General features: G+C 45.4%; 1 protein-coding gene across 1 annotated transcript; it reads left to right on the top strand.

Moving 5' to 3' along the window:
* The first annotated feature begins 479 nt into the window (after positions 1 to 479).
* PLEK2 (pleckstrin 2) lies at positions 480 to 23,660 on the top strand. The gene is made up of 9 exons (XM_061180940.1): positions 480 to 628; positions 7,972 to 8,136; positions 17,261 to 17,442; positions 18,655 to 18,746; positions 19,061 to 19,248; positions 19,491 to 19,592; positions 21,368 to 21,451; positions 22,362 to 22,440; positions 23,181 to 23,660. Exons 1-9 carry the CDS (start codon positions 587 to 589, stop codon positions 23,306 to 23,308), a joined length of 1,062 nt encoding a protein of 353 aa, XP_061036923.1. The 5' UTR covers positions 480 to 586; the 3' UTR covers positions 23,309 to 23,660.
* The last annotated feature ends 1,480 nt before the right edge of the window (positions 23,661 to 25,140 follow it).

Raw genomic sequence — 25,140 nt, 5'->3', positions numbered from 1 at the left:
GCCTGCTTCCTTAAACCTGTGACCTTGCTAATGGGAACTTCTCTCTGCCCCCACCAGAGGCCAGGACAAAGTTCCCAGCCTGGTTCCAACTCATCCACTCTCCCACCCCCATTTCCATGGAGCTCAGGAATGACCCCAAATCTTTGAAATCCTTTCGGTTCAGCTTAATTCCGTTAAGTATTAGTCAACGGCAGTATACTAAGTGCCAGGCAAGTACCTGGTTAAGGCTGGGAGTGGAGGAAGATGGGCAAAGACGGACAGAGTCAGAGGCGCAGAGCGCGCTGGGGGAACCTGGATGGAGAAAGCCTGGGCGGGGGAGGCTCCGGGAGGCGACACGGGGGCGGCACTCCCCTGAGGACTAACCACGGACCCTAGGACACCTTCGGCGGGGAGACCACGTCAGAAACCCCGTCCAGGACTGACTTCCTGCCCGGGAGGCCCCGCGGCCTCGGGCTCTGGGCGCGGGCCAGCGGGGCGGCGCCGGCGCCGGATCGCAGGCGCTTCCTGGGCGCAGCGTGCGCCGAGCTGCGCGCGGAGGAGCGGGAGGCGCGGGACGGCGCACCGGGGAGGGCGCGTCGGCGGCGACATGGAGGACGGCGTGCTCAAGGAGGGCTTCCTCGTCAAGAGGGTGAGCGCAACGGAGCCTCTCCGGACACGGCCCGGGGCGGGCCCGCGGCGGGCGCCGGCTCACCTGAGCCGCGATCGGGCGGCCTGGGGCCACGCTGGGAGGAGGCGCGTGTAGTGGGGAGAGCCGGGTGGACGGTGGTTGTGGGTGAGCTTTAGATAGAAAAGAGGGACCAGGGCACAGGCGAGGAGGAGAATCCCGCTTGGCTAGGGCGTGTGGGGTGCAGGGGGCGGCTACTCGTAGTGGACAGCTTAATTAAAACAACTTACTAAAATACGAAGCGTATAGGATTTAAATATGATGTATTAAAACAACGAAAGTGTGTTCGGTAGTCCCCAGCGCCCGTCCAGTTAATGCATCGTCTCCTATATTCTTCACAATAACCCGTGAGCGAGGAGGAAGCTTATGTTTCTTAAGCCCCTACTGTGCACCAGTCCTGGACGTTGTCTCCTTTAATCCTCCCAACAGTCCGACAGGTTGGTGGTCCCACATTACCCACCCCCTTTCTTCAAGGGGAAAACGAAGCTCAAAGAGGTTAAGTAGCTCAGGATCTGGGCTAGTGGGTGATGAAACGGGATCAAACCCGCTCAGGCTGACTCCAAACCGTTTTCTGCCCCACTGCAGGGTGGGTATTGTTATTCCTGTATTACAGATGAGGAAACAGGGGTAGAAAGATGAGATCGCTTGCCCAGAGCCCCAGGGCTAATAACAGCCGGGACTGGCACCTCCATCCTCGTTTCTTCCACATCACCCCATGGGGCCTTTCCCACAGCAAGCAAGAGTCCAGACAAAAACTCAACATATAGGATCAAGGTAGAACATGAATGAAAAAGCAGCTGCAAGAGGAAATTAGATTTTTAAAAGTTCTTTTAACATTGATGTTCACACTAAACATTTATGCTAACCCTAACAGCAGAGCATAAAATCTGGGGATGAGCCTTTTGGCTCCTCTGAGTTTACAGCTTTGGGAGGGGGATGGATGAAGAGGGGTGAAGGGACTCGGCCTCCCCTGGCCACCAGATCAACCCTGAGGTCTCAAGTCACTTTCTGTTCAATAGGAAATGCAGCCATGTTATTTTACACATTATTTGACATAGGAGGGCGGGTGTGTTGTTTGCTCAAAACTGTAAGCGGGAGGAGGTGTAGGAGGCTGTGCTGGATCAAGGGTCAGAGTGGATACAAGCAGGTACAAAATTCCACGCCTGTTTCATGCCACTGGGATTAAAGTGATAGGTTGGTCCCTCACAGTTTGTGGAGGCAGCTGCACCTCAGAGAGACCACCTATGGGGAACTTTTCCTGCAGCTTATAAGGTGAGAGGGAGAGGGGTTTGGGCAGGGGTTTTGGTGGGCATTGCTGATTGCCGGGATAGCCGAGCCCTGGTAGGGGGCCTGTTGAGGACAAGCCCTCGCAGAGGGGCCCTTTGGGGCATCCCCTTGTTCCTGGGGGTTACCTTATATGATTCCCCACCAACACCACCACCACGCAGAGTCAGGGGAGGGCTGGAGGGAAGGGAGGATGTGAGTTCTCTTCCGGATGGGCCACCCATTCCAGGGTGGCAGCTAAGGGAGTACAGGGTACAGGGAAGTGAGGACAGTCAACCAGGTCTGGCCCCAAAAGCCCACCGAGGGCCTTGGCTGAAATACCTAAAGCACATTCCAGCCAAACCCAAAGACAACAGTTTGGAGCTGGAGCCTGACCCTGAGGCAAGCGGAAGCCACACCCTTTCCTACAAGGCAGGGATGGGGCCCCTGCCCCTGCTAACAGCCCCTGCCTACTGATCAGTCGGGCTTTCCCTCTCCCCCATTTCCCCTCTCCTCCTGGATGGGAACAGCAGCCCCCGTGGCCACTGGAGAAGGTGCAGGGCTGTGACGGTGGGATTCCACAGATTCAGGGGGGGTTTACAGTCCAGAAGTGGGGCAGGCCCCAAGCTGGAAACCCAGAGTACAGAACAGTCATCACCAGTGAGGGCAAAGCAGGAGACGGGCAGGGGCATGATGATTTGGCTCTTAATCCAGCCCAGACAAGAAAGAAGCAAAGCTCCCGACAGAAATGCAGAGTGCTCACTTGGCCTGGCTTTAGAAGGAGGGTGAGGGGGAAGGAAGGCGGATCTGTGTGGGTAGGACTGCTTGTGCTTTAAGAAGCAGCTGAAGCACTGAATCAGGCATTGCTGCCTGGCTCGTACCTCAGAAACAACACTCAGAAAATGACATGGCAGTGTCAACACGCTTTGGCCTAGAAATTTCATTTGTAGGACTATCCCCAGGAAATGCCATACAAGCTTTAGGAACAAAGTGTTATTTCTGTAGTGAAAAAACTGGAAACTACCTATATGTACCCCCAAATAAACAAATGATTACAAGTGAATTACAGTTATGCAGATGTTAAAAATGTTTATAATATTATAATCCAAAGAGTAAAAATATAAATGGTATGAGTAAGGAAAAAATTTGCTTGGAAGAAAAAAGCAAGAAGGCTAGAAGAAGTTTCGAAAGCTAAAGGTCTCACATCAAGGTGTTCTCAGGGCCATACTCCCTCTGAAACCTGCAGGGGAGAATCCTTCCTTGTCGCTTTTGTTTCTTGTATTCGCAGGCTGTAAAGGAAACACGCAGATTTTTCCTTCCTGTGTAGGAAAAACCTAGTTCTTCCCCACTGTGTGTTTCTCTATCCTGTGGGGTTCCTTTACTTTTACACAGAACACTTCACTTCTGACTCTTCTGGTCACCAAATGTGTGGAGGTTTTTCCCTACACCAAGCAATTCTCTGCAACACCCGGTGTGTGTCCTACAATTTAACTCAGTGCTGACGCTATCTACTCAGAGGCAGCGTTAGATCCCACAGCATAAGAGCTCAGTCCTACAAGACTGCTTCCCCAGCCCTCCCCCATGCCCCAACACACACACACACTTCAGACACCAGTCAAAAGCCCAGGTTGTCACCTGTGCTCTGACCAACTGGCTATAGATCAGAGGTTCCAGGGAAACACTTAACTTATGTTTACCAGCTTATTAAAGAATGTGATAAAGGAAAGAAATGAGCATCCAGATGGAAGAGACGTGTAGGGCAAGGTATGTGGGAAGGGGCCCAGAGGTTCTGTGCCCTCTCCGAGTGTACCACTCTCCCAGCACCCCTGTGTGTCCCCCAACCTGGAAACTCTCCAAATCCCATATTTCTGGGATCTTATGGAGGCGTCATCATGTAAGCATGATAGATGGTTAACTCCATTTTCAGCCCTTCTCTTTTCTCAAGAGAATGGGGGGGGGGCTGAAAATTCCAAGCTTCTAATCATGGTGTGGTCTTTCCAGTGACCAGCCCTCACTCAGGAGCCCACCCAGAGTTGCCTCATTAGCACAAAAGATACTCCTGTCACCCAGGAAATTACAGGGGGTTCAGGAGCTCTGTACCAAGAACCGGGGGCAGAGAGCAATATATTGCATTTTCTGTTATCTCACACAGGCACTCCTTGCTGTTCCTTGACTTGTAGATGCATCATTCTATCTCTGCCTCCATCATCACATGACTATCTTCTCCCTGTGTGTCTTTCAGTGTCCAAATTTTCCTCTTCATATAAGGACACCAATCATATTAGTGTTCTTAGGGCCACCCTGATGTAGTATGACTTCATCTTAACCTGATTACATCTGCAAAGACCCTATTTCCAAATAAGACCACATTCACAGTTCCCTGGGGTTAAGACTTCAATGATTCTTTTGGGAGGACATAATTCAACCCACAACAAATACCATCTCTGCCAGTTTGGGGTTGTAGGGTCTTGGGCAAGACCTTTCTGGGCCTCAGTTTCCTCATCATTAAAGTTAGGGAGTATAGTATAGGCTTTTTCAAAGGGTCCTCCAACTGTAACATTCTGTGCTTCTTTTTTTTTAATTAATTAATTTATTTTATTTTTATTTTTGGCTGCGTTGGGTCTTTGTTGCTGTGCGCCGGCTTTCTCTAGTTGCAGAGAGCAGCTAGTGGGGGCCACTCTTCATTGCGGTGCGCGGGCTTCTTATTGCGGTGGCTTCTCTTTGTTGCGGAGCACAGGCTCTAGGCGTGCGGGCTTCAGTAGTTGTGGCACGTGGGCTCAGTAGTTGTGGCTCATGGGCTCTAGAGCACAGGCTCAGTAGCTGTGGCGCACGGGCTTAGTTGCTCCGCGGCATGTGAGATCTTCCCAGACCAGGGCTCGAACCCGTGTCTCCTGCATTGGCAGGCGGATTCTTAACCACTGCACCACCAGGGAATTCCCATTCTGTGCTTCTTAAGCCCAGTCCTAGGGTTACATCCCAGCTTATGGACTCTCCTCCTTCCCCCTAAGGGGGCTCTAAGCCATTCATGGTCCAACTGGCCTCTGGTCCCAGTCAGCCACTTACAGACAAGGAGCCTGGAGAGGGAGGAAGATTCCCAGGTGAAGGGAAGCCTGGGTTCTTTTTCAGCTTATACCACTGTATTTTTGGCCTCTGACACCATTTGCCTGCTGATTTTGGATGAGTCCCTTACGCCCTCCGATTATGGCGAAGCTTATCTGAGAAGCAGGGATAATGGGGCTTTCCTTCCCATTTTGTGGATTATTACAGTAACCTCCAGCTGAGCTGGCCGCTCCGGTCTGGCCGACCTTACTCAGCTGTTCTGCCCCGGTGTGGTCGGTTGATCTTTTTAACATGAGAACCTACGCTTGTCATCCTTCTGCTTAAATGTCTTCAGGGACTCCCCTCCAGCCACAGTGAAGTCACCAACTGCTCCGAGTTTTCTACCTACATAGTAGATTCTATCTCATCAGCCTTTCTTGGATTGCTCTCCTTTGCTGTCAGTCTGGATTCTTAGCTGCTCATAACATGGTCCACTCTAGCAAGTTTCAACAGAAGGGATTTCAGAGAGAATAATAAATATCAAATAACTCAGGAATATTTGGGAGGGCCAGGTACCATACAGCCAGAGATGATGCAGCCAAACAAAAATATCCAACAGCACCACCAGACGTTTCTTGTGGAAACGTCACTGCCGACACTGTTTGCCACTTGTCCCTGGTAACTCTGGGGACTGGGTGTCAGAAGAACCTGTCCTTCCACCACTATCCTGCCACCTTGGTGGCTGCCAAACATGCATCAATGCCCCATGCACAGGACTGGCAGCAACCCGGCCACCTCCCTGTTCCTTCCTGCCATCGATTCTGGGAAATGTAGCGTTTTGTCCAGGAAACGTAGCCCTATCTCTCTTGGTTTGTTCTGCTCAACTTCTGTTGGTTACACTTTTCTCCCTAACATCTCCAGGCCCCTTTCTCCTTTCCGGTTGTTTTAGTTTATTAGGGCTGCTATAACTACCACAGACAGGACCACCTAAACAACAGAGATTCATTGTCTCACAGTTCTGGAGGTCGGAGTCTAAGGTCCAAGTTGTTGGCAGGTTTGGTTTCCTCTGAGACCTCTCTCCTCGGCTTGTACATGGCACCTCTTGCTGTGTGCTCACACGGCCTTTCCTCTGTGTGCATGCCTCCCTGACATCTGCGTGTCCAAATTTCCTCTCCTCATGAAGACCCCAGTCAGATTGGATTAAGGCCCAACTAATGGCCTTATTTAACCTAATCACCCCTTTAAAGGCCCTGTCTCCAAATACAGTCACATTCTAAGGTAGTAGGGGGTTAGGGCTTCAACATATGAATGGGGAGGGGGGGATAATTCAGCTCAGAACACCTATGTTTTAAGGTTTAAGACTATTTTGCCCCCTCCCCTTCTCCGCCTCACACTGGCCCCCATGCCGGAGCCACACCTGTGTGCCAGCAACTGCCTTTACTGTTAATGCTGCGCCAGGACCCCCTCAGCAGGGATTGTTGGGCGAGGGGACTTGAGTCTGGGCTCTGTGGTCTGGTGTAGACCAGTGCTCACACAGTCAACTCCTTCGACAATTTTCGGTTCCCTAACACAGTCAGTACACGCACTGTGTACGTGTGGAACAGAATTGCAGCACCACAGATGTGAGAACTGAAGGGGCCTTTGAAATTGATAAATGCTGGGTCAGGAAACCAGTGAATTGGGGACAGTCTCTGATTCAGATAAAGTGCATCTCTCTTGGTTAGAATCCAGCCCTAATTGGGCTCTGCTCTGGGAAACATGCCAAGAAAGTCACTTTCATGAGCGTGTACAAAATCATTTCATTCTGATTCTTCAGCAGACATTCTCCCATCCACTGTTCTGTTCTAGAAACGGACTCTCTGCCTTCACCTGACTATCCTGTCCACTGGCTCCATGACCCACCTGAGAGCCCCCCAAACTCCCGTGCCTTTTAGGCCTGTCACAGTAGGCTAGGTAAAAATGTTAGGGTCCTTAACAATTTGTGGCTTCAACTTTACAAATTGCCCACATCCTTCAAGTAGCAATATTCTGTTTTTGGAATATATCCTAAGGAAAAAAAATTAAGAGATGCAGATCGAAATTTATGTGCAAGGATATTCATTGCGGAGTTGTTTATAATAGTGAAGAAAAGAAACAACCTCAGTTACAAACAACAGGAGATGGACAAGGAAATGATGCATCCACCTAGTGGTCATTAAAAGACATGTTTTAAAGAAATTTAATGGTGTGAGAAGATGCTTGGCAAAGTCAGCAAAAGAAAAACTAGAAAATAAAACTCATATATGTAATATCCTGATTTTTAAAAAAACTAGAAAGTAAAAACTAAAAGGGAAAAAGACTGGAAGGAAATACAAAATGTTAACAATGGCTGTCTCCTAGTAGCAGGATCTTTTCTTCTGTTGACTTTGCAGTTTCTTTCAAGGCTTATAACCAGAAAAAAAGAACAGATGGGAACTAGAAAGTCAATGCCAAAGGTCTTTGTTACATACTCGAAAGAGATGACAAAGAGATCCAAAGCTCATGCTTTCTTCATGAAAATGAAAATAAAACATATGATTCTGAGCTGGATCCTTTGGCTATTAAGGACATTATTGGGGTAATTGGTGAAACTTGAATGGAGTTTGTGGAACAGATGAAAATAATATATTCATGTAAATTTCCTAATGTTGATGATTGTATTGTGGTTATGTTGGAAATACCCTTTTTATTTTTTGGTAGGAGTTACACAATAAAATACTGAGAAGTGATTGGAGCTGCATCATGTTAAAAACTAACTCAAACACTTTTGTAAAAAAGTTTATAATTTTCTTCAGCTTTTCTCTGAATTGAAACTATTTCAAAGTAAAAAAATAAAATTAAGCTAAAAAAGAGAGAGAATGCTGTCCCCTTATTGGAGAGTTGATCCCATGGCACAGTCTGGTCACCTGAGCCATGGGCCACCTCTCCCTGGACACCACGTTGTCCCCTCGGCCACCTCACCTCAGGGTTCTCCTGTCTGTCCTCAGGGTCACATTGTCCACAACTGGAAGGTGCGATGGTTCATCCTTCGGCAGAACACGCTGCTGTACTACAAGCTCGAGGGGGGTCGGAAAGTGATCCCTCCCAAGGGCCACATCCTTCTGGATGGCTGCACCATTACCTGCCCCTGCCTGGAGTATGAAAACCGACCAGTAAGTGAAGGCCCCTGCTTCCCAGCTCCTCCCTCCCACTCCCCGGACCCTCCCGTCTCTGGCCTCTTTGGTGAAGGTGGTGTGGGTCACGGGAAGAGCTGAGTTACTGAAAAACCTAGACTCAAATCCTGGCTGCATCACGTACCAGGCATGTGACCTTGGGCAAGTAATTGCATCTCTTCGAGCCTTAGTCCCTCATTTATAAAATGGGATAAAATAATGACACCTGACTCTCTCTCACGGCTGTGATGAGAATCATGAAGGTAATGGTGGGTCAAAACACCTTGTAGGCTAGGAGACACTACATAAATGTGAATAATTACTGCTACTTGGGGTTCAATAGGATGACTTTCATCCTCCGAGGGGTACATGTTCCAAAAGTCCGGGGCAGCTTCAACTCTACCATCAAAAAAGAATCTGAATTAATCATTTACTGAGGGCCCATTAAGTGCCAAGAAATTTGCTGGGCTTGGAGGTGTCAAGGAAGAAAATGGTAAGATTGCTTCTTTCAGTTAATGATCTTATTATGAAAGCAAGTGATTAACAGAAAAACATTCAGAGTTCCAAATGTTGGTACAAACATTATTAGCCGCAGAGAACACTGTATTGCTGAAGGGGAGGAAAATGCCATCATAGGCTGTCTGCTCAGGTACAGCTTTGAGAGGGATAGAGGTTTGGGCAAAGATCTGAAAGAGGAAAGAGGCAGAGGTTCCAGGCAGGTAGAAGGTCTTGGGTAAAAGTGAAGGGACAGTTAGGGATAAATTTGGAGATGAGGATGGCCACTGTGGCCAAAGGGTATGTTCACTGAAGGAGTGGTGGGAGATTGGCTGGGGCCAGGTACAGGTAATAGGGAGCCATTGAAGGTCTTGACTGAGAGAAGGGGCTGGTGAAAACTCTCTTAGGAAGACCAAAATGAGGACCTAAGCTCAGTTCCTAATAAGATAACTAGTTCCATAAAGAAGGGATCTTACCATTTTCTTCTTTCTTATCATGTTTTTCTTCTTTGACTCTTCTAGACAAATTGATGAATCTTCTAAGTATAAGAAAATATTAACGACAGTCAATTCTGGGTAATGGGTTTACTGGTGTTTGTTTTGTACTCTTTTATAGTTTAAAAATTTTCTCAAATAGAAAACAAAAGGAGCTGTTAAAATAATCAGGCATGAAATGAGGCGGAAAGAAGGGATGAACATGAGGAAACATTATGAAGGAAACATTGACAGGACATCGTTGACTGGATGTTGAGGGCAAGGGAGAGGGAGGCACTGAATATCATTCCAGCCTAAGAGGCTGCAAAAGTGAAATGTCATTCTGTAATTTCCACTGCAAACCTGGAAATGCCACTGATTAAAAGAGATGGGGTAGCTCTCCGTGGGGGTGGGATGGGACTGCTGGGGAGTGCTAAGCCTGGTAAAAGACTTGGGTCTGCATCTTCTTCCTTGTAGCATCATCAGACCAGACACAATGTCTGGGCACATAGCAGATGCTTAGTAAATGTTTGTTGAATAAATGGTTAATAAAAAAGAAAGATTTACAGATAAGTGAGACAGTTTTTTTTTTTTTTTTTTTTTTTTTTTTTGTGAGACAGTTTTAAGAAGACAACCTAGTTTTCTAGGTGCATTTAAGACTCTGGGTCTCAAAAAATTAAACCTTGGAACTTGTAGGTTAACTTTTTCTTGGGGGGGGTAATTTTTTTAAATTGGAGTATAGTTGCTTTACAATGTTGTGTTAGTTTCTGCTGTACGACGAAGTGAATCAGCTATATGTATACATATATCCCCTCCCTCTTAGACCTCTCTCCCACCCACCCCCCATCCCACCCATCTAGGTCATCACAGAACACCGAGCTGAGCTTGCTGTGCTTTATAGCATGTTCCCACTAGCTATCTATTTTACACATGGTGGTGTATGTATGTCAATCCTAATCTCCCAGTTCATCCCATTCTCCCCTTCCCACCCTGTGTCCACATGTCTGATCTCTACGTCTGTGTCTCTATTCTAGATTCCACATATATGCGTTAATATACGATATTTGTTTTTCTCTTTCTGACTTATTTCACTCTGTATGACAGACTCTAGGTCTATCCACATCTCTACAAATGACCCAATTTCGTTCCTTTTTATGGCTGAGTAATATTCCATTGTATGTATGTACCACATCTTCTTTATCCATTCATCTGTTGATGGACATTTAGGTTGCTTGCATGTCCTGGCTATTGTAAATAGAGCTGCAATGAACATTTTGGTACATGACTCTTTTTGAATTATGGTTTTCTCAGGGTATAAGCCCAGCAGTGGGATTGCTGAGTCATGTGGTAGTTCTATTTTTAGTGTTTTAAGGAACCTCCATACTGTTCTCCATAGTGGCTGTATCAATTTACATTCCCACCAACAGTGCAAGAGGGTTCCCTTTTCTCCACACCCTCTCCAACATTTACTGTTTGTAGATTTTCTGATGATGGCCATTCTGACTGGTGTGAGGTGATACCTCATTGTAGTTTTGATTTGCATTTCTCTAATAATTAGTGATGTTGAGCATTTTTCATTTGCCTCTTGGCCATCTGTATGTCTTCTTTGGAGAAATCTCTGTTTAGGTCTTCTGCCCATTTTTGGATTGGGTTCTTTGTTTTTTTGATATTGAGCTGCATGAGCTGTTTGTATATTTTGGAGATTAATCCTTTGTCAGTTGCTTCATTTGCAAATATTTTCTCCCATTCTGAGGGTTGTCTTTTCATCTTATTTATGGTTTCCTTTGCTGTGCAAAAGCTTTTAAGTTTAATTAGTTCCCATTTGTTTATTTTTGTTTTTATTTCCATTACTCTAGGAGGTGGGTCAAAAAAGATCTTGCTATGATTTATGTCAAAGAGTGTTTTTCCTATGTTTTCCTCTAAGAGTTTTATAGTGCCCAGCCTTACATTTAGGTCTTTAATCCATTTTGAGTTTATTTTTGTGTATGGTGTTAGGTAGGGTTCTAATTTCATTCTTTTACATGTAGCTGTCCAGTTTTCCCAGCAAAGAGACTGTCTTTTCTCCATTGTATTTTCTTGCCTCCTTTTCATAGATTAGTTGACCTTAGGTGCGTGGGTTTATCTCTGGGCTTTCTATCCTGTACCATTGACCTATATTTCTGTTTCTGTGTACCACACTGTCTTGATTACTGTAACTTTGTAGTATAGTCTGAAGTCAGGGAGCCTGATTCCTCCAGCTCCGTTTTTCTTTCTCAAGATTGCTTTGGCTATTTGAGGTCTTTTGTGTTTCCAAACAAACTGTACAATTTTTTGTTCTAATTCTGTGAAAAATGTCACTGGTAATTTGATAGGGATTGCATTGAATCTATAGATTGCTTTGGGTAGTATTGTCATTTTCACAATATTGATTCTTCCAATCCAAGAACACAGTATGTCTTTGCATCTGTTTGTGTCATCTTTGATTTCTTTCATCAGTGTTTTATAGTTTTCTGAGTACAAGTCTTTTGAGTTGTTAGGTAGGTTTATTCCTAGGTATTTTATTCTTTTTGTTGCAATGGTAAATGGGATTGTTTCCTTAATTTCTCTTTCTGATCTTTCATTGTTAGTGTTTAGGAATGCAAGAGATCTCTGTGCATTAATTTTGTATCCTGCTACTCTACCAAATTCATTGATTAGCTCTAGTGGTTTTCTGGTGGCATCTTTAGGATTTGCTGTGTATAGTATCACGTCATCTGCAAACAGTGACGGTTTTACTTCTTCTTTTCCAATTTGTATTCCTTTTATTTCTTTTTCTTCTCTGATTGCCGTGGCTAGGACTTCCAAAACTATGTTGAATAAGAGTGGCGAGAGTGGACAGCCTTGTCTTGTTCCTGATCCTAGGGGAAATGCTTTCAGTTTTTCTCCATTGAGAATGATGTTTGCTGTGGGTTTGTCATATATGGCCTTTATTATGTTGAGGTAGGTTCCCTCTATGCCCACTTTCTGGAGAGTTTATCATAAATGGTTGTTGAATTTTGTGGAAAGCTTTTTCTGCATCTATTGAGATGATCCTATGGTTTTTATTCTTTAATTTGTTGATATGGTGTATCACATTGATTGATTTGCATATATTGAAGAATCCTTGCATCCCTGGGATAAATCCCTCTTGATCATGGTGTATGATCCTTTTAATGTGTTGTTGGTTTCTGTTTGCTAGAATTTTGTTGAGGATTTTTGCATCTATATTCATCAGTGATATTGGTCTGTAATTTTCTTTGTTGTGTGTGATATCTTTATCTCTTTTCAGTATCAGGGTGATGGTGGCCTCGTAGAACGAGTTTGGGAGTGTTCCTCCCTCTACAATTTTTTGGAAGAGTTTGAGAAGTATAGGTGTTAGCTCTTCTCTAAATGTTTGATAGAACTAGTCTGTGAAGCCATCTGGTCCTGGACTTTTATTTGCTGGGAGATTTTTAAATTACAGTTTCAGTTTCATTACTTGTGATTGGTCTGTTTATATTTTCTAATTCTTCCTGGTTCAATCTTGTAAAGTTGTACCTTTCCAAGAATTTCTCCATGTCTTCCAGGTTGTCTATATTATTGGCATATAGTTGCTTGTAGTAGTCTTTTATGATCCTTTGTATTTCTGTGGTGTCAGTTGTAATTTCTCCTTTTTCATTTCTAATTTTATTGATTTGAAACCTCTCACTTTTTTTTCTGATGAGTCTGGCTAAAGGTTCATCTATTTTGTTTATCTTCTCAAAGAACCAACTTTTTTGATCTTTGCTATAGTTTTCTTCGTTTCTATTTCATTTATTTCTGCTCTGATCTTTATGATTTCTTTCCTTCTATTAACTTTGGGTTTTTTTTGTTCTTCTCTCTCTAGTTGCTTTAGGTGTAAAGTTAGATTGTTTAGATTGTTATATTGTTATATTGTTAAATTGTTAGATTGTTTATTTGAGATTTTTCTTATTTCCTGAGGTGAGATTGAATTGCTATAAACTTCCCTCTTAGAACTGCTTTTGCTGCATCCCATAGGTTTTGGGTTGTTGTGTTTTCATTGTCATTTGTTTCTATGTATTTTTTTATTTCCTCTTTGACTTCTTCAGTGATCTCTTGGCTATTTAGTAGTGTATTGTTTAGCCTCCATGTGTTTGTGTTTGTTGCAGTATTTTTCCTGTAATTGACTTTTAATCTCATAGTGTTGTGGTCAGAAAAGATGCTTGATATGATTTCAGTTTTCTTAAATTTTCCGAGGCTTGATTTGTGACCCAGGATGTGATCTATCTTGGAGAATGTTCCATGTGTACTTGAGAAGAAAGTGTATTTTGCCGCTTTTGAGTGGAATGTCCTATAAATATCAATTAAATCTATCTGGTCTATTGTGTCATTTAAAGCTTGTGTTTCCTTATTTATTTTCTGTCTGGATGATCTGTCCATTGGTGTAAGTGAAGTGTTAAAGTCCCCCACTATTATTGTGTTACTGTCGATTTCCCCTTTTATGGCTGTTAGCATTTGCCCTATGTATTGAGGTGCTCCTATGTTGGGTGCATAAATATTTACAGTTGTGATATCTTCTTGGATTGATCCCTTGATCATCATGTAGTGTCCTTCCTTGTCTCTTGTAACAGTCTTTATTTTAAAGTCTATTTTCTCTGATATGAGTATTGCTACTCCAGCTTTCTTTTGATTTCCATTTGCATGGTATATCTTTTTCCATCCTCTCACTTTCAGTCTGTATGTGTCCGTAGGTCTGAAGTGGGTCTCTTGTAGACAGCCTATGTATGGGTCTTGTTTTTGTATCCATTCAGCCAGTCTGTGTCTTTTGGTTGGAGCATTTAATCCATTTACATTCAAGATAATTATTGATACGTATGTTCCTATTACCATTTTCTTAATTGCTTTGGGTTTGTTTTTGTGGGTCTCTTTCTTCTCTTGTGTTTCCCTCCTAGAGAAGTTCCTTTGCTGTAAAGCTGGTTTGGTGGTGCTGAATTCTCTTTGCTTTTGCTTGTCTGTAAAGCTTTTGATTTTTCTGTCGAATTTGAATAAGATCCTTGCTGGGTAGAGTAATCTTGGTTGTAGGTTTTTCCCTTTCATCACTTTAAATATATCCTGCCACTTCCTTCTGGCCTGCAGAGTTTCTGCTGAAAAATCAGATGATAACCTTATGGGGATTCCCTTGTATGTTATTTGTTGCTTTTCCCTTGCTGCTTTTAATATTTTTTCTTTGAATTTAATTTTTGTTAGTTTGAGTAATATGTGTCTTGGTGTGTTTCTCCTTGGGTTTATCCTGTATGGGACTCTCTGCACTTCCTGGACTTGGGTGGCTATTTCCTTTCCCATGTTAAGGAAGTTTTTGACTATAATCTCTTCAAATATTTTCTCAGACCCTTTCTCTTTCTCTTCTTCTGGTACCCCTATAATTTGTATGTTGGTGTGTTTAATGTTGTCCCAGAGGTCTCTGAGACTGTCCTCACTTCTTTTCATTCGTTTTTCTGTATTCTGCTCCTCAGCAGTTATTTTCGCCATTTTATCTTCCAGTTCACTTATTCATTCTGCTTCAGTTATTCTGCTATTGATTCCTTCTAGTGTATTTTTCATTTCAGTTATTGTGTTGTTCATCACTGTTTGTTTGGTCTTTAGTTCTTCTAGGTTCTTGTTAAACATTTCTTGTATTATCTCAATCTGTGGCTCCATTGGATTTCCGAGATTTCAGATCATCTTTACTATCATTACTTTGAATTCTTTTTCACGTAAGTTGCCTATTTCCTCTTCATTTATTTGGTTTTGTAGGTTTTTACCTTGCTCCTTCGTCTGTAGCATATTTTTTTGTTGTCTCATTTTTTTTTTTGATGGGTGGGGCTGTGTTCCTGTCTTACTGTTTGTTTGGCCTGAGGCGTCCAGTACTGGAGTTTGCAGGCAGTTGGATAGAGCTCGGTCTTGGTGCCGAGATGAGGACCTCCAGGAGATCTCACAACGATTAATATTCCCTGGGGTCTGAGGTTCTCTGTTAGTCCGGTGGTTTGGGCTTAGCGCTTCCACCACAGGAGCTCAGGCCCGACCCCTGGCCTGGGAATCAAGATCCCTCAAGCCGCGCAGTGCAGGCAAAAAAAAAAAAAAAAAAGCAAAACAGTAACAAAGAATAAAAAATAAAATAAAATTAGAAAAATTAAAAATATATTAGGAAAAATAAAAATATAAAAAACAACCACAAGGCAAAACAGAACCACAACAACAACCAAAAAGAAAAAAAAAAAGAAGCCTGGAAAAAGCGTTGGTGGGGGGCGGAGCCTAGGTGCAGCATGGCTGGAGGGGGTCCCGGAGGACTGAGGTTTAGGCCCAGGGCCCCAGCAGGCTCTCTGGGGCTCGAGCAGGCAGGGGAGACACTAGCTTCATTCCCCTCCGATCCCCCAATACCCCAAAGGTCTCTCCCCATCCCTGCTAATCCCTGCTCCATGGGTGGGCTCCTCCAATCATGGGAACCCCTCCCTTCCCCCAGCCTCCCCTCAGGGCTGCCAGTCCCATCCCACCTCCACTTTTCCTCCCCTCCCCCTTCCCCCCAACATCCTACCTGGTTGCTCGGGGATTCCTCCCGTCCCTTTAGGTTTCCAAGGTCCCTGACCAGTGCCTGGTAGGGGCCCTAGTTGTGAGGAGACGCGAACTCCACCTCTTCCTACTCCACCATCTTGACTTCTCCTCCCCTATAGGTTAACTTGTTGACCTGATACCACTTCATAGTCTTTAAGAACAGTGCAGAGCGGAAGTGCTGATAGAACAGGCTGGCGATAGGAAAACTTTGTTCTGTGTTTCAAAAAAGGAGACAGGTTGCTAGCTGGAGCTGTGAACTTCTTGCTAATTCTACGTAAAATTCTCAAACAGAGAAAATTGTCATCTGCCAGTTCATGACTACTTGAGGGGGAATAAGCCAAGAGGAGTCAGTAGGTTCACTAAGAACAAGTTATGAAGTGTATCATCTGTGCGTGTGTGTGTGTGTGGTTAATTTATTTTTAATTAGGGAAGCTATAAAAAAGTGTGTCTGGATTTCATGTGGAACTTTATAGTCTCTCCTGAGATCTTTTCATTAAAATGGTGAACTACAGACTGACAGGGTACTGGTTGAACTCATCCTTCCACGATGTTGATGAGTGAATCCATGTTAACTTGGAGGAACATCTTCATGGTACTCTTTGGGACCGTGAGCCTGCCTTGTCTTATCCATTTTTGCTGTTTAGGTGAAGGAATTGATGAAGTTTGCAAGCAAAGCAAGGTGGGAGCTAATACATTGGAAAACAGAATCAGAATGAGACAGAATCCTTCTGTTTTCCAACAGAAGTTGTGAGCCCAGTCTACTCAGATGACGTTTAGTAGGATCAAAATGCAAAATCTCACAATGTCTGAAAAAAAACCCTAAATGCCCATTTAAAAGATGGAGGAGATGTGGCCCACCTGAAAAAGACTCTCAGCTGACTGTACAGAGCATCAAGCCCTGAAGATGCCACTGCTAATGAGACCTCAAGCCCGTGCTGCCTTGTACCCCCAGACCTTCCCTGGAGCAGTTTGTTCCATTCCGAGGGTCATATTTTATGAGAATGTTGAACCAACTGCAGAACATTTAGCAGGGCATAAACTGGTTGAGAAAGTTTAAACAGTATCATATGAGGAACGTGTGAAAGACTTGGGATGATTAGACCCGATTAGAAAGAGGATGAAAAGGAGCAGAACTAACAGTTCCTTCAAGGTAGGCATTAATAGCCTCATATGACAGGTGAAGGAACTGAGAGTCAGTGGGTCCTTTAACGTGCCCAAACGTCCATAGCTAAGTATCCATATCAGTCTGACCTGGAAGCCTGTGCATTTCCCACTTCAGCACAGGGGCTGTCATAGGAGGTGAGCTTAATCTATGTGGTTCTAAAAGGCAGAATCAGGAGCAGAGAGACCAAGTGCCCAGGAAGCAGACCCTATGCTAATAAGTCTGTCCAAAGGGGAAAGGTGGTGAGCTCCCCGTCACTGGAGGTGTACAAGCAAATCTTTAAAGACCACCAGCTGGGGTGTGGTTGAGTGGTCGGGCATTTGGCAGTCACTGGACCACGTGGCCTCCCAGATTCGCCTCGGTTCTGTCATTTTAGCTGCCCAGCCAGCATTCTCTTGCCTGCTTGGTCTGACTGGCTGTCTTCCCACAGCTCCTCATTAAGCTGAAGACTCAAACATCCACGGAGTACTTCCTGGAGGCCTGTTCTCGAGAGGAGAGGGACGCCTGGGCCTTTGAGATAACAGGAGCTATTCACGCGGGGCAGCCGGGGAAGGTCCAACAGCTCCACATATTGAAGAACTCCTTCAAGCTGCCCCCTCACATCAGCCTGCAGTGAGTGCCTGGGCCCTGCCCTTGCCCTACCTGGCTTGGCTGCAGACTCTTCTGTCTGTGTGCAGCGGGGATGCAGGGTTGGGGTGCGGTTTGGGGCGGGGAGCAGCCTGTGGCTGTTACCCAGGCCTGACTGGTACCACCACTGTGCTTCAGGGCCTTTCGCTGTCACTGTCCTGTTTACATTGTTTTCTCTGCCTGGGAGTGGCCCTACCTACCTGCCCTGGGAACCTCTTGGGGCCTCTGCTGCTCCTGCCCCCCTCAGTGTCTTGACACCCTCTCTTCAGTTTCAGCCAGGGTGCTCAGGGCTATGTGACAGCTCCCCAGGAATCTCTGCTCACCCAAGTCATTAGTCTTGTTTGCAGCCTGGGGGCAAGAACGATGTGTTCTGGTAGCGGTTGCATTCTCGCTCTGTGGGATTCTTCATCCATTCATCCATTCATTCATTTATTCATTCATTCAAGAAACAGTTATTGAGTGCCTACTGCATGCCATACATTGCTCTAGGTGCTCAGGAGATGCAAATGAGAATAAACAAAGTCTCATCTCAGGGGCTTTCCAGCCCAAGTACATAAACAGAGAATGAGAAAAGATCTTCCATTGGTGGCAGGAATCATCCCACAGAACAGAAGGAAAACAGTAGTGGAGGTGATACTATAAAGTAGGGACGGATGAAAGGAGTTCCCATCGTGGAATCTCTTACATCAGCCCGTCTGCAGGAAATGCCCCCTAACCTTCCAGGCAGCAGAACTACCAAAAAGCTCCATACCAGGCTCTGGGATCTTGATTATTCATCTAGGGCACGGCTGAACCATGGTGAGTGCAAGGAGGACCAGTGGCAGATGAGTGTGGGTTCAAGTGATGGGTGACTTTGAGAAGTAGCTGGAGGAGTTTGAACTTTATGCAGTAGATCATAGAGAATCATTACTGAACATTCTTTTGTTTCTAAATTAAAAGCCACAGCTCATTAGTTCTACTACAAAAGTAATACCTGTCTAGTCTAGAAATATTAGAACATTTAGATGAGCAAGAAGAAAAAGAAACGTCCCCAAATCCTACCTCTCAAATTCTGATGCATAATGGAATACCCCTTTTTTTGCGATGTGTATCATACCATGTGCCATGTGCTTTATACCCTTAGCAACGACTCTTGGACCCTCCCTCATACCTGTCAGTGTGACAAGGGTCCCTCTCCTTTGCCTTCCTTCCATGTAGTCGCATCGTGGACAAGATGCACAACAGCAGCAGCGGAATCCGGCCAAGCCCCAACATGGAGCAGGGAAGTACCTACAAAAAGACCTTCATAGGTGAGCCTCCCCTCTCGGGGGCTGGGCCAGGCACTGGAAACCTGGGGCTTGGTGATCCGGGACTCATTGTGCTTGACTGGCTTGTGTTGAGGCCAGAGCTGCCTGCCAGCCAAGGGGCTGGCCTAAGATGGCCACATGTGACTGCGGCCACAGCTCTGAGCAGCAGGTGGGGCCTTCGGTCTGCTCTAGGGCAGAGCCCCAAGGCTATGCCAGGCTGTCCAAGAGGTCAAGGTCAATGAGGTCACAGCCAAGCACCCTGAGGAAGCTGGTCTGGAGCCTGTCGTCTGACAGGCGCTGCCCTTGCCCTGATGCAGGCTCCTCCCTGGTGGACTGGCTCATCTCCAACAACTTTGCAGCCAGCCGTCTGGAGGCTGTGACCCTGGCCTCCATGCTCATGGAGGAGAACTTCCTTAGGCCGGTAGGCACCCGAAGCACGGGAGCCATTCGCTCTGGGGATCTGGCTGAGCAGTTCCTGGATGACTCCATGGCCCTGTACACTTTTGTAAGTTAGGGAGTGGGTTCCTGTTGCCACAGGGGCAGAGAGAGGAAGAGGCAACAGAGTCGGGGCGGGGGGGGGGGCGTGGGTCCACAGTCACGGGTGAGAGGCCAAGGCTGGGGGAACAGCTTCACCCCAGGTGCAGTGGGTTTTCTGTATGGAGGCTTTTCCTTTCCCCCGCGGTAGCCTCCACAGCCTAGAACTAGGACCTTTTGGTAACAGAGTCCTTGCTCTCTCCTTCCCGCTAGGCTGAGAGCCCCAAGAGGAAGATAAGCTCCAAGGAAGAAATCAGTCTCAGCACCGTGGAGTTAAGTGGCACAGTGGTAAAGCAAGGCTATCTGGCCAAGCAGGTACGGCCGCCTTGGAGCGGGGAGCAGATGCACAGGGGAGCAGATGCACAGTTCTCAAGCTCGGGGGAGGCAGGAATCCCCACAAAGGGCGGGAAGGGCTGAGACTGCCAGGGGCGCTAATTATCAGCAGAACCTGCTAAAGTCAGGGTCCAGTGGTAGCCACCGGGAGCAAATCAAGGGGCATGCACGTGTCCACTCGCACATACACGAGCCCCAGACAAGGGGGCGTTCCGGGAAAAGTGCACACAAGTAGTTATCACAGCATTAGAAAACAATGCCTATGTCACTGCCCAGTTCACTTATTTGTCTGGAAGGGCATTGCCTACTGGTTGGCATTTTGCCTTTGCTGGCTTTCTGCTCCCTGAGGCTTCCTGGGGTCTCTGCCTGCTTTTGTGGGACTCTGCCTGTCCCCTTGAGAAGTATTTTCTCCACCTACTTCAGTAGGTTGAAGGTGAAATTCTGCAGTGTAATCTCCGTGTTTAAAAACTGACCGTGGCCACTGCTCCTACCATGTTGGGAGAGCGGCCACGTTAAGCGGGGACAGCCGGGTCACAGTCACACCTGCGGCGTGTCCACCTGTGCCTGCAAACCAAGCTGCCGTGTCCCGGCACCTGAGGTGTAAGCCAATCTCCTACACACCTCTTGTGTCTGTGCGCTCCTGACACGCCACGTGAATGTGTGCATCTGTACAACGCTGCTCAGCACCGTTCCCATCTTCTTGGAGCACTCGTTGTCATTGTCACCTGCTTCTTGCGTATCAGGATCCCCTTCTGCTCTTAGATTGCTTACCGTCCACGTAACTGCCTGTTTATTCCAAGGGCTCTGCTTCTGCTGGGCCTGAAGGGAGTCTGGTGAGGGGAGGTAGTGAGGTCCTGGGAGAGGAGGAGGGTGTGGGAGGGACTCGGGGTGTGCCAGACTAGAGGGCTAAGGAAGCTTTGTGATCTAGGGGTGAAGCCACAATCACACGCACGGCAGTATCTTCCATGCTTAGATTTAAACATATAATTGATTGTTTCGTACTCTTTTTTTTTTTTTTTTTTGCAGTAGAGTTGATTTACGAGGTTGTGTTAGTTTTTGGTGTCCAGCAAAGTGATTCATTTATAAATATATATATACATATTCTTTTTCCTATTCTTTTCCATTGTGGTTTATTACAGGATATTGAATATAGTTCCCTGTGCTATACAGTAGGACCTTGTTGTTTATCTGTTTTATATATGATAGTTTGTATCTGCTAATCCCCAACTCCTAATTTATCCCTCCCCCACCCCCTTTCCCCTTTGGTAGCCATAAGTTTGTTTACTACGCCTTACTCTTTTTCTGATGCAGAATGCCAAAGTGGTTTTCACTGTATATAAGTGCACATATATATACCTGTAGGCGTAGGTTTGTTTTCGGACTAAGTTGATGCTTAAAATTTGGTGCCCTTGGGTTCAAGTTTGCCTGTGAGTTCTTGGTCCAGTTGAAACCTGTGACCTCCCTGTCCTCTGTGTGCCCTGAGTGGTGTCCAGGCAGTGCTCCCCCTTTCTTTCAGTGCTGACCCTCTTTGGCTGTGTCAACTAGGCTAAAGGTGACAGTGCTGTTGGTGAAGTGTCACTGAGCCGTGAAGCCCATGACACGTCACTGCAATCCCCAGGTCTCCAGGCTCTTTTGAGAAAGTTGTTCGTTGGAGCAGGCTGGCTGGGAGGTTCGAGGTTCCGCACTGGAGGCACGGAGGTGGGAGGAAGTGACTGAGAGCTGTCACCGATGAGCCTTGCACCCTCTCTTTGCCTCAGGGGCACAAGAGGAAAAACTGGAAGGTGCGGCGCTTTGTTCTGAGGAAGGACCCGGCTTTTCTGCATTACTACGACCCTTCCAAAGTGAGTGCCTTGTCATGCTCCCAGACACATCTCTCAGAGCAGAGCAGGCAGCTGGCTTCACCTCCGCCCTTCCTCCCAGCATCCCTACCATAACTCCCACCCACTATGCCTTTCCTTCCACAGTGCAAGCTACCCCTCACAATCTGATCACTCCTTTCTTTCATCACATTTGTTGCCTGCTCAGTGGATCCTGCTCAGTGGATCTACATTGTTTTGAGAGGAAAAGCGTCTTTCAGTTTCTCCAAAGCTGGCTGTGTGCCTAGGGAAGGTGAGGTGGGCTGATAAAGAGACTCCTAACTGGTGCTTTCTAGTCTCTTTTCACCCCTTTCCACCCAAAGAGTCCATGAATTCTGCCCCCTCAACCTCATGTCCCCACCAACGTTTGAAAGGTTTCTTTTACCATTTAATATTTAAGCCATAATTCTTGAGTTTCAGATAATAAGTATTGCTGCATGCTGGGTTTGATCTAATTCCAATCAGAAGAAAAGAGAAATGTCCTTTTAGTCAGCCTGTTCAGCCTTGTCTTGGTAGATGTATTCTTTTGTTTTTTGAAATAAGAATGGACGTTCCTCCCTTGCTGAGCTTCAGTCAGGAACCCCACCCTAAGCTGAGAAACTGAAGGAGGTTGAAAGAGCCCCCCACCCCGGGACCCTGCTAGACCACAGGGAGGGCCGAGGGACAGGGAGGGGGGGTGGCACTGCTGCAGCTGGCTGTGGAATGAAGAAGCCCAGACTTCCTCGCTGGTGCAGACAACTTGCCATGTGATGTCCAAGTTCAGCCTCAACTGCTGTTACAAATGACTCTCACAGACTACTTTAGCAGGCTGACTGCGGGTGGTTATAGATGAGAGGGTGACTCTTCTTTTTTGTGCCTTCACACAGTTCCTAATCAGGTCTCCTTTCCTTTGCAGGAAGAGAACCGGCCAGTGGGTGGGTTTTCTCTTCGTGGTTCACTCGTATCTGCTCTGGAGGATAATGGCGTTCCCACTGGTAAGGGGCAACTTTGGCCCTGGCCTGATCTCGGGGGCCTCCCTCCTGTGCTCTCAGTTAACACTCTGCTGATGAAGGGCTAAGCTGTGAGGGCTGATGGGCTTTCTCAGTGAGACGATGAATGGTGTGAGCTTTGAAGCCGATTAGAGAAAGGGCAAGTGGGGTGTTCTTAGTGTGTTAACAACACAACTAAATGACCCTTGTCTTTAATATTCTTTCCCATCCTCTTCTGTGCTTACTGGCCCATAGGCTTCCACCTAAGAACAGTAGCTTACAATAGTGCTTAAGGATTGACAACACACTATTAGCACACTAATTTCACAATAGACAGTTGAGGTAGGAGGATAGTATTATTCTTAACTTATGGATGTAGAGATTGAGGTTCAAAGAAGTTACAATTCAAGTCAAATCCCACATCTGTGTCTGGTTTTAACATAAACGTACTGGACTCTTTGATGTTAGACTGTAGACCTGTGGTTTGCATAGGGGGCAGGCCAAGAGGGCTTCCAAGAACGTCCAGATATAGCACCGGCAGGCCTTAAGGCACAGGTGAGGGAGAGGGGATGGACAGGAATACAGGAAAGCACACATCTGGTGGGATTTCCTAACCATACACATTTGTACTAAGAAATACTTCATGATATGTATTTTTGTCTGTGTCTCAGTTGACTTTCAGCTACTCCCAGCTGAAAGCAGACATGGATGTTCACGCGCTGATTTTTTTTTTTCTTCCTGCCTAGGGGTTAAAGGGAATGTCCAGGGAAATCTCTTCAAAGTGATTACTAAGGATGACACACACTATTATATCCAGGCCAGCAGCAAGGCTGAGCGTTCAGAGTGGATTGAAGCTATCAAAAAGCTAACGTGACAAGGACCTGAGGGAACGGGATCAGGATTCCTCCCTCTTAACAGATGACACAGGATTTCCTGGAAAATGGGAATGTGTTAAGACTTTTAGCTTTTTCTATTTTGTACTGCTTTGGAGTGAGATTGGTGAAGAGTTCCTTAGATTACAGTCGGCAGTGGTGCTATTTCCTTCCCCACCTTCAAAGTTAACATGGAAATGCTAGAATAGACATTAGGCATCAGCATCTTGACTTTCACCCATCATCACAACCAGCCATTCCTTGGGTACCAAAATAGGTTTCCCTTGTCACACTAACTGGCCACGTTGTAATACTAAATAAAACACTATAGTCTCATGGTGGTGCTCTCTGAAATGCTGTCAGCAACTCATTCTTTGGAATGAATAAAAATTGATATTTGTTCCTGGCTATTAGAATTCCTATACCAAGTTTTAGTTTTCAAAGGTTTTTCATGCTTAAGGCTATACGAATTATTAGACAAGCTGATTATAAGAACATCTCAAGTGATCTGTCACTAAAACATGCCTCATCTTAAAGTGGGGATGGGGGCAAAATTTTGAAAATATCGTTTTGCTTTGAAAAATAAGCCTTCACATTATACGTTGCGGAAAAGAAATCATGGACTCGGACAGATTAGTCACACATACAAAAAAAAGTAAAATTACAGCTTTTCTGTGGAAAAAAATGTCATTTAGATGATAGACACAGAGCAGGAGCTTGCTGAAGGACAGGAACAGGTGCTCTCTAAAGGACACAGAAAGATGTCAATGGGAAAAGAATTAAATCAAGGCATGAAATTTTGGGTTTTAGAATGAAGATTAATGGAGACAAATAGGTACCAAGAAGCTTCACCAGTTAGGAAGTTAATCTGAAGTAGTGAAAAGTCTGCATCATACAGTATCTTTAAAAACATTTTTATTACTTTCAAGTTTAATACAGTAATCTGCCAAGTACAAGTGCTTCGGCTTCCTTTAATGAATAGATACGTAACTTACATTTAAGGGGAGTGGATACTTCCAAAGTGCTTAAGTAAAAATTCATTCTCTTCAATAGTTTGAACTGTCTTCTCTTAATCTTGTCTAGAATACCTGATCTGAGGTTTTACTTTATTCCTTACATTCTAAGAGACTGCCTTTTAAAGCACCATTTTCCATTTGGCATTTCACCAAGGTCTATGTCCTTGGAATTAGTTTCTTTATTGCTTCTTGTTATCAACAGGTGTTTACCTGAATTAAACTGCATTTGGTTTGATGGCTTCTTGACTCTAAATTGGCACAATTACACCCCACTCTGTATGGTATCAGTATCATGTGTTGAAAAGTAGTTGACTATCACCTTGAGGCAAATCAGGGGTCAACTCTTGCCAAGAGTACTAGCACTCGAATTTTTTAAAATCCTGAACCATTTACATTGTTCTTGATGTAAAAGTAGCTAGGTCAAGTACGGCAGCTGAGTAGTAACTGTACTGCTTAGTGCATCTCTGTAGGTTTCCACTAAGTGAGCATTATCCACGTAAGTAATGGCTTGTCTTGTTTTACTAGAAAACATGAAAAATGGTTTGCTTTCGTATTTTTCCTGGCCATTTAAAATTTTCAACTAATTATGCCTAATGGAGACTCAAACTATTTTCAGTTATGAGTCGATAACCACTTGACCTCAAAGGCAGCATGGGGAGTAGATGAAATTGTCAATTTTTAATGGTCTTTGTGGGGAGAGATCCATTTGGATAAACTGGTCAATTGTCTTTGTCAACCTGTTCAAGTTATTTGGAGCTGGGTGTGATCTTGTTCTTATATTTGAAAGTGATACTTTTAGGTCACCAGGGTAAGTTTAG

This window comes from Eubalaena glacialis, chromosome 2, assembly GCF_028564815.1.
Source record: "Eubalaena glacialis isolate mEubGla1 chromosome 2, mEubGla1.1.hap2.+ XY, whole genome shotgun sequence".
Classification (NCBI taxonomy): Eukaryota; Metazoa; Chordata; class Mammalia; order Artiodactyla; family Balaenidae; genus Eubalaena; species Eubalaena glacialis.
This window is presented reverse-complemented; position numbering and strand designations above follow the sequence as displayed.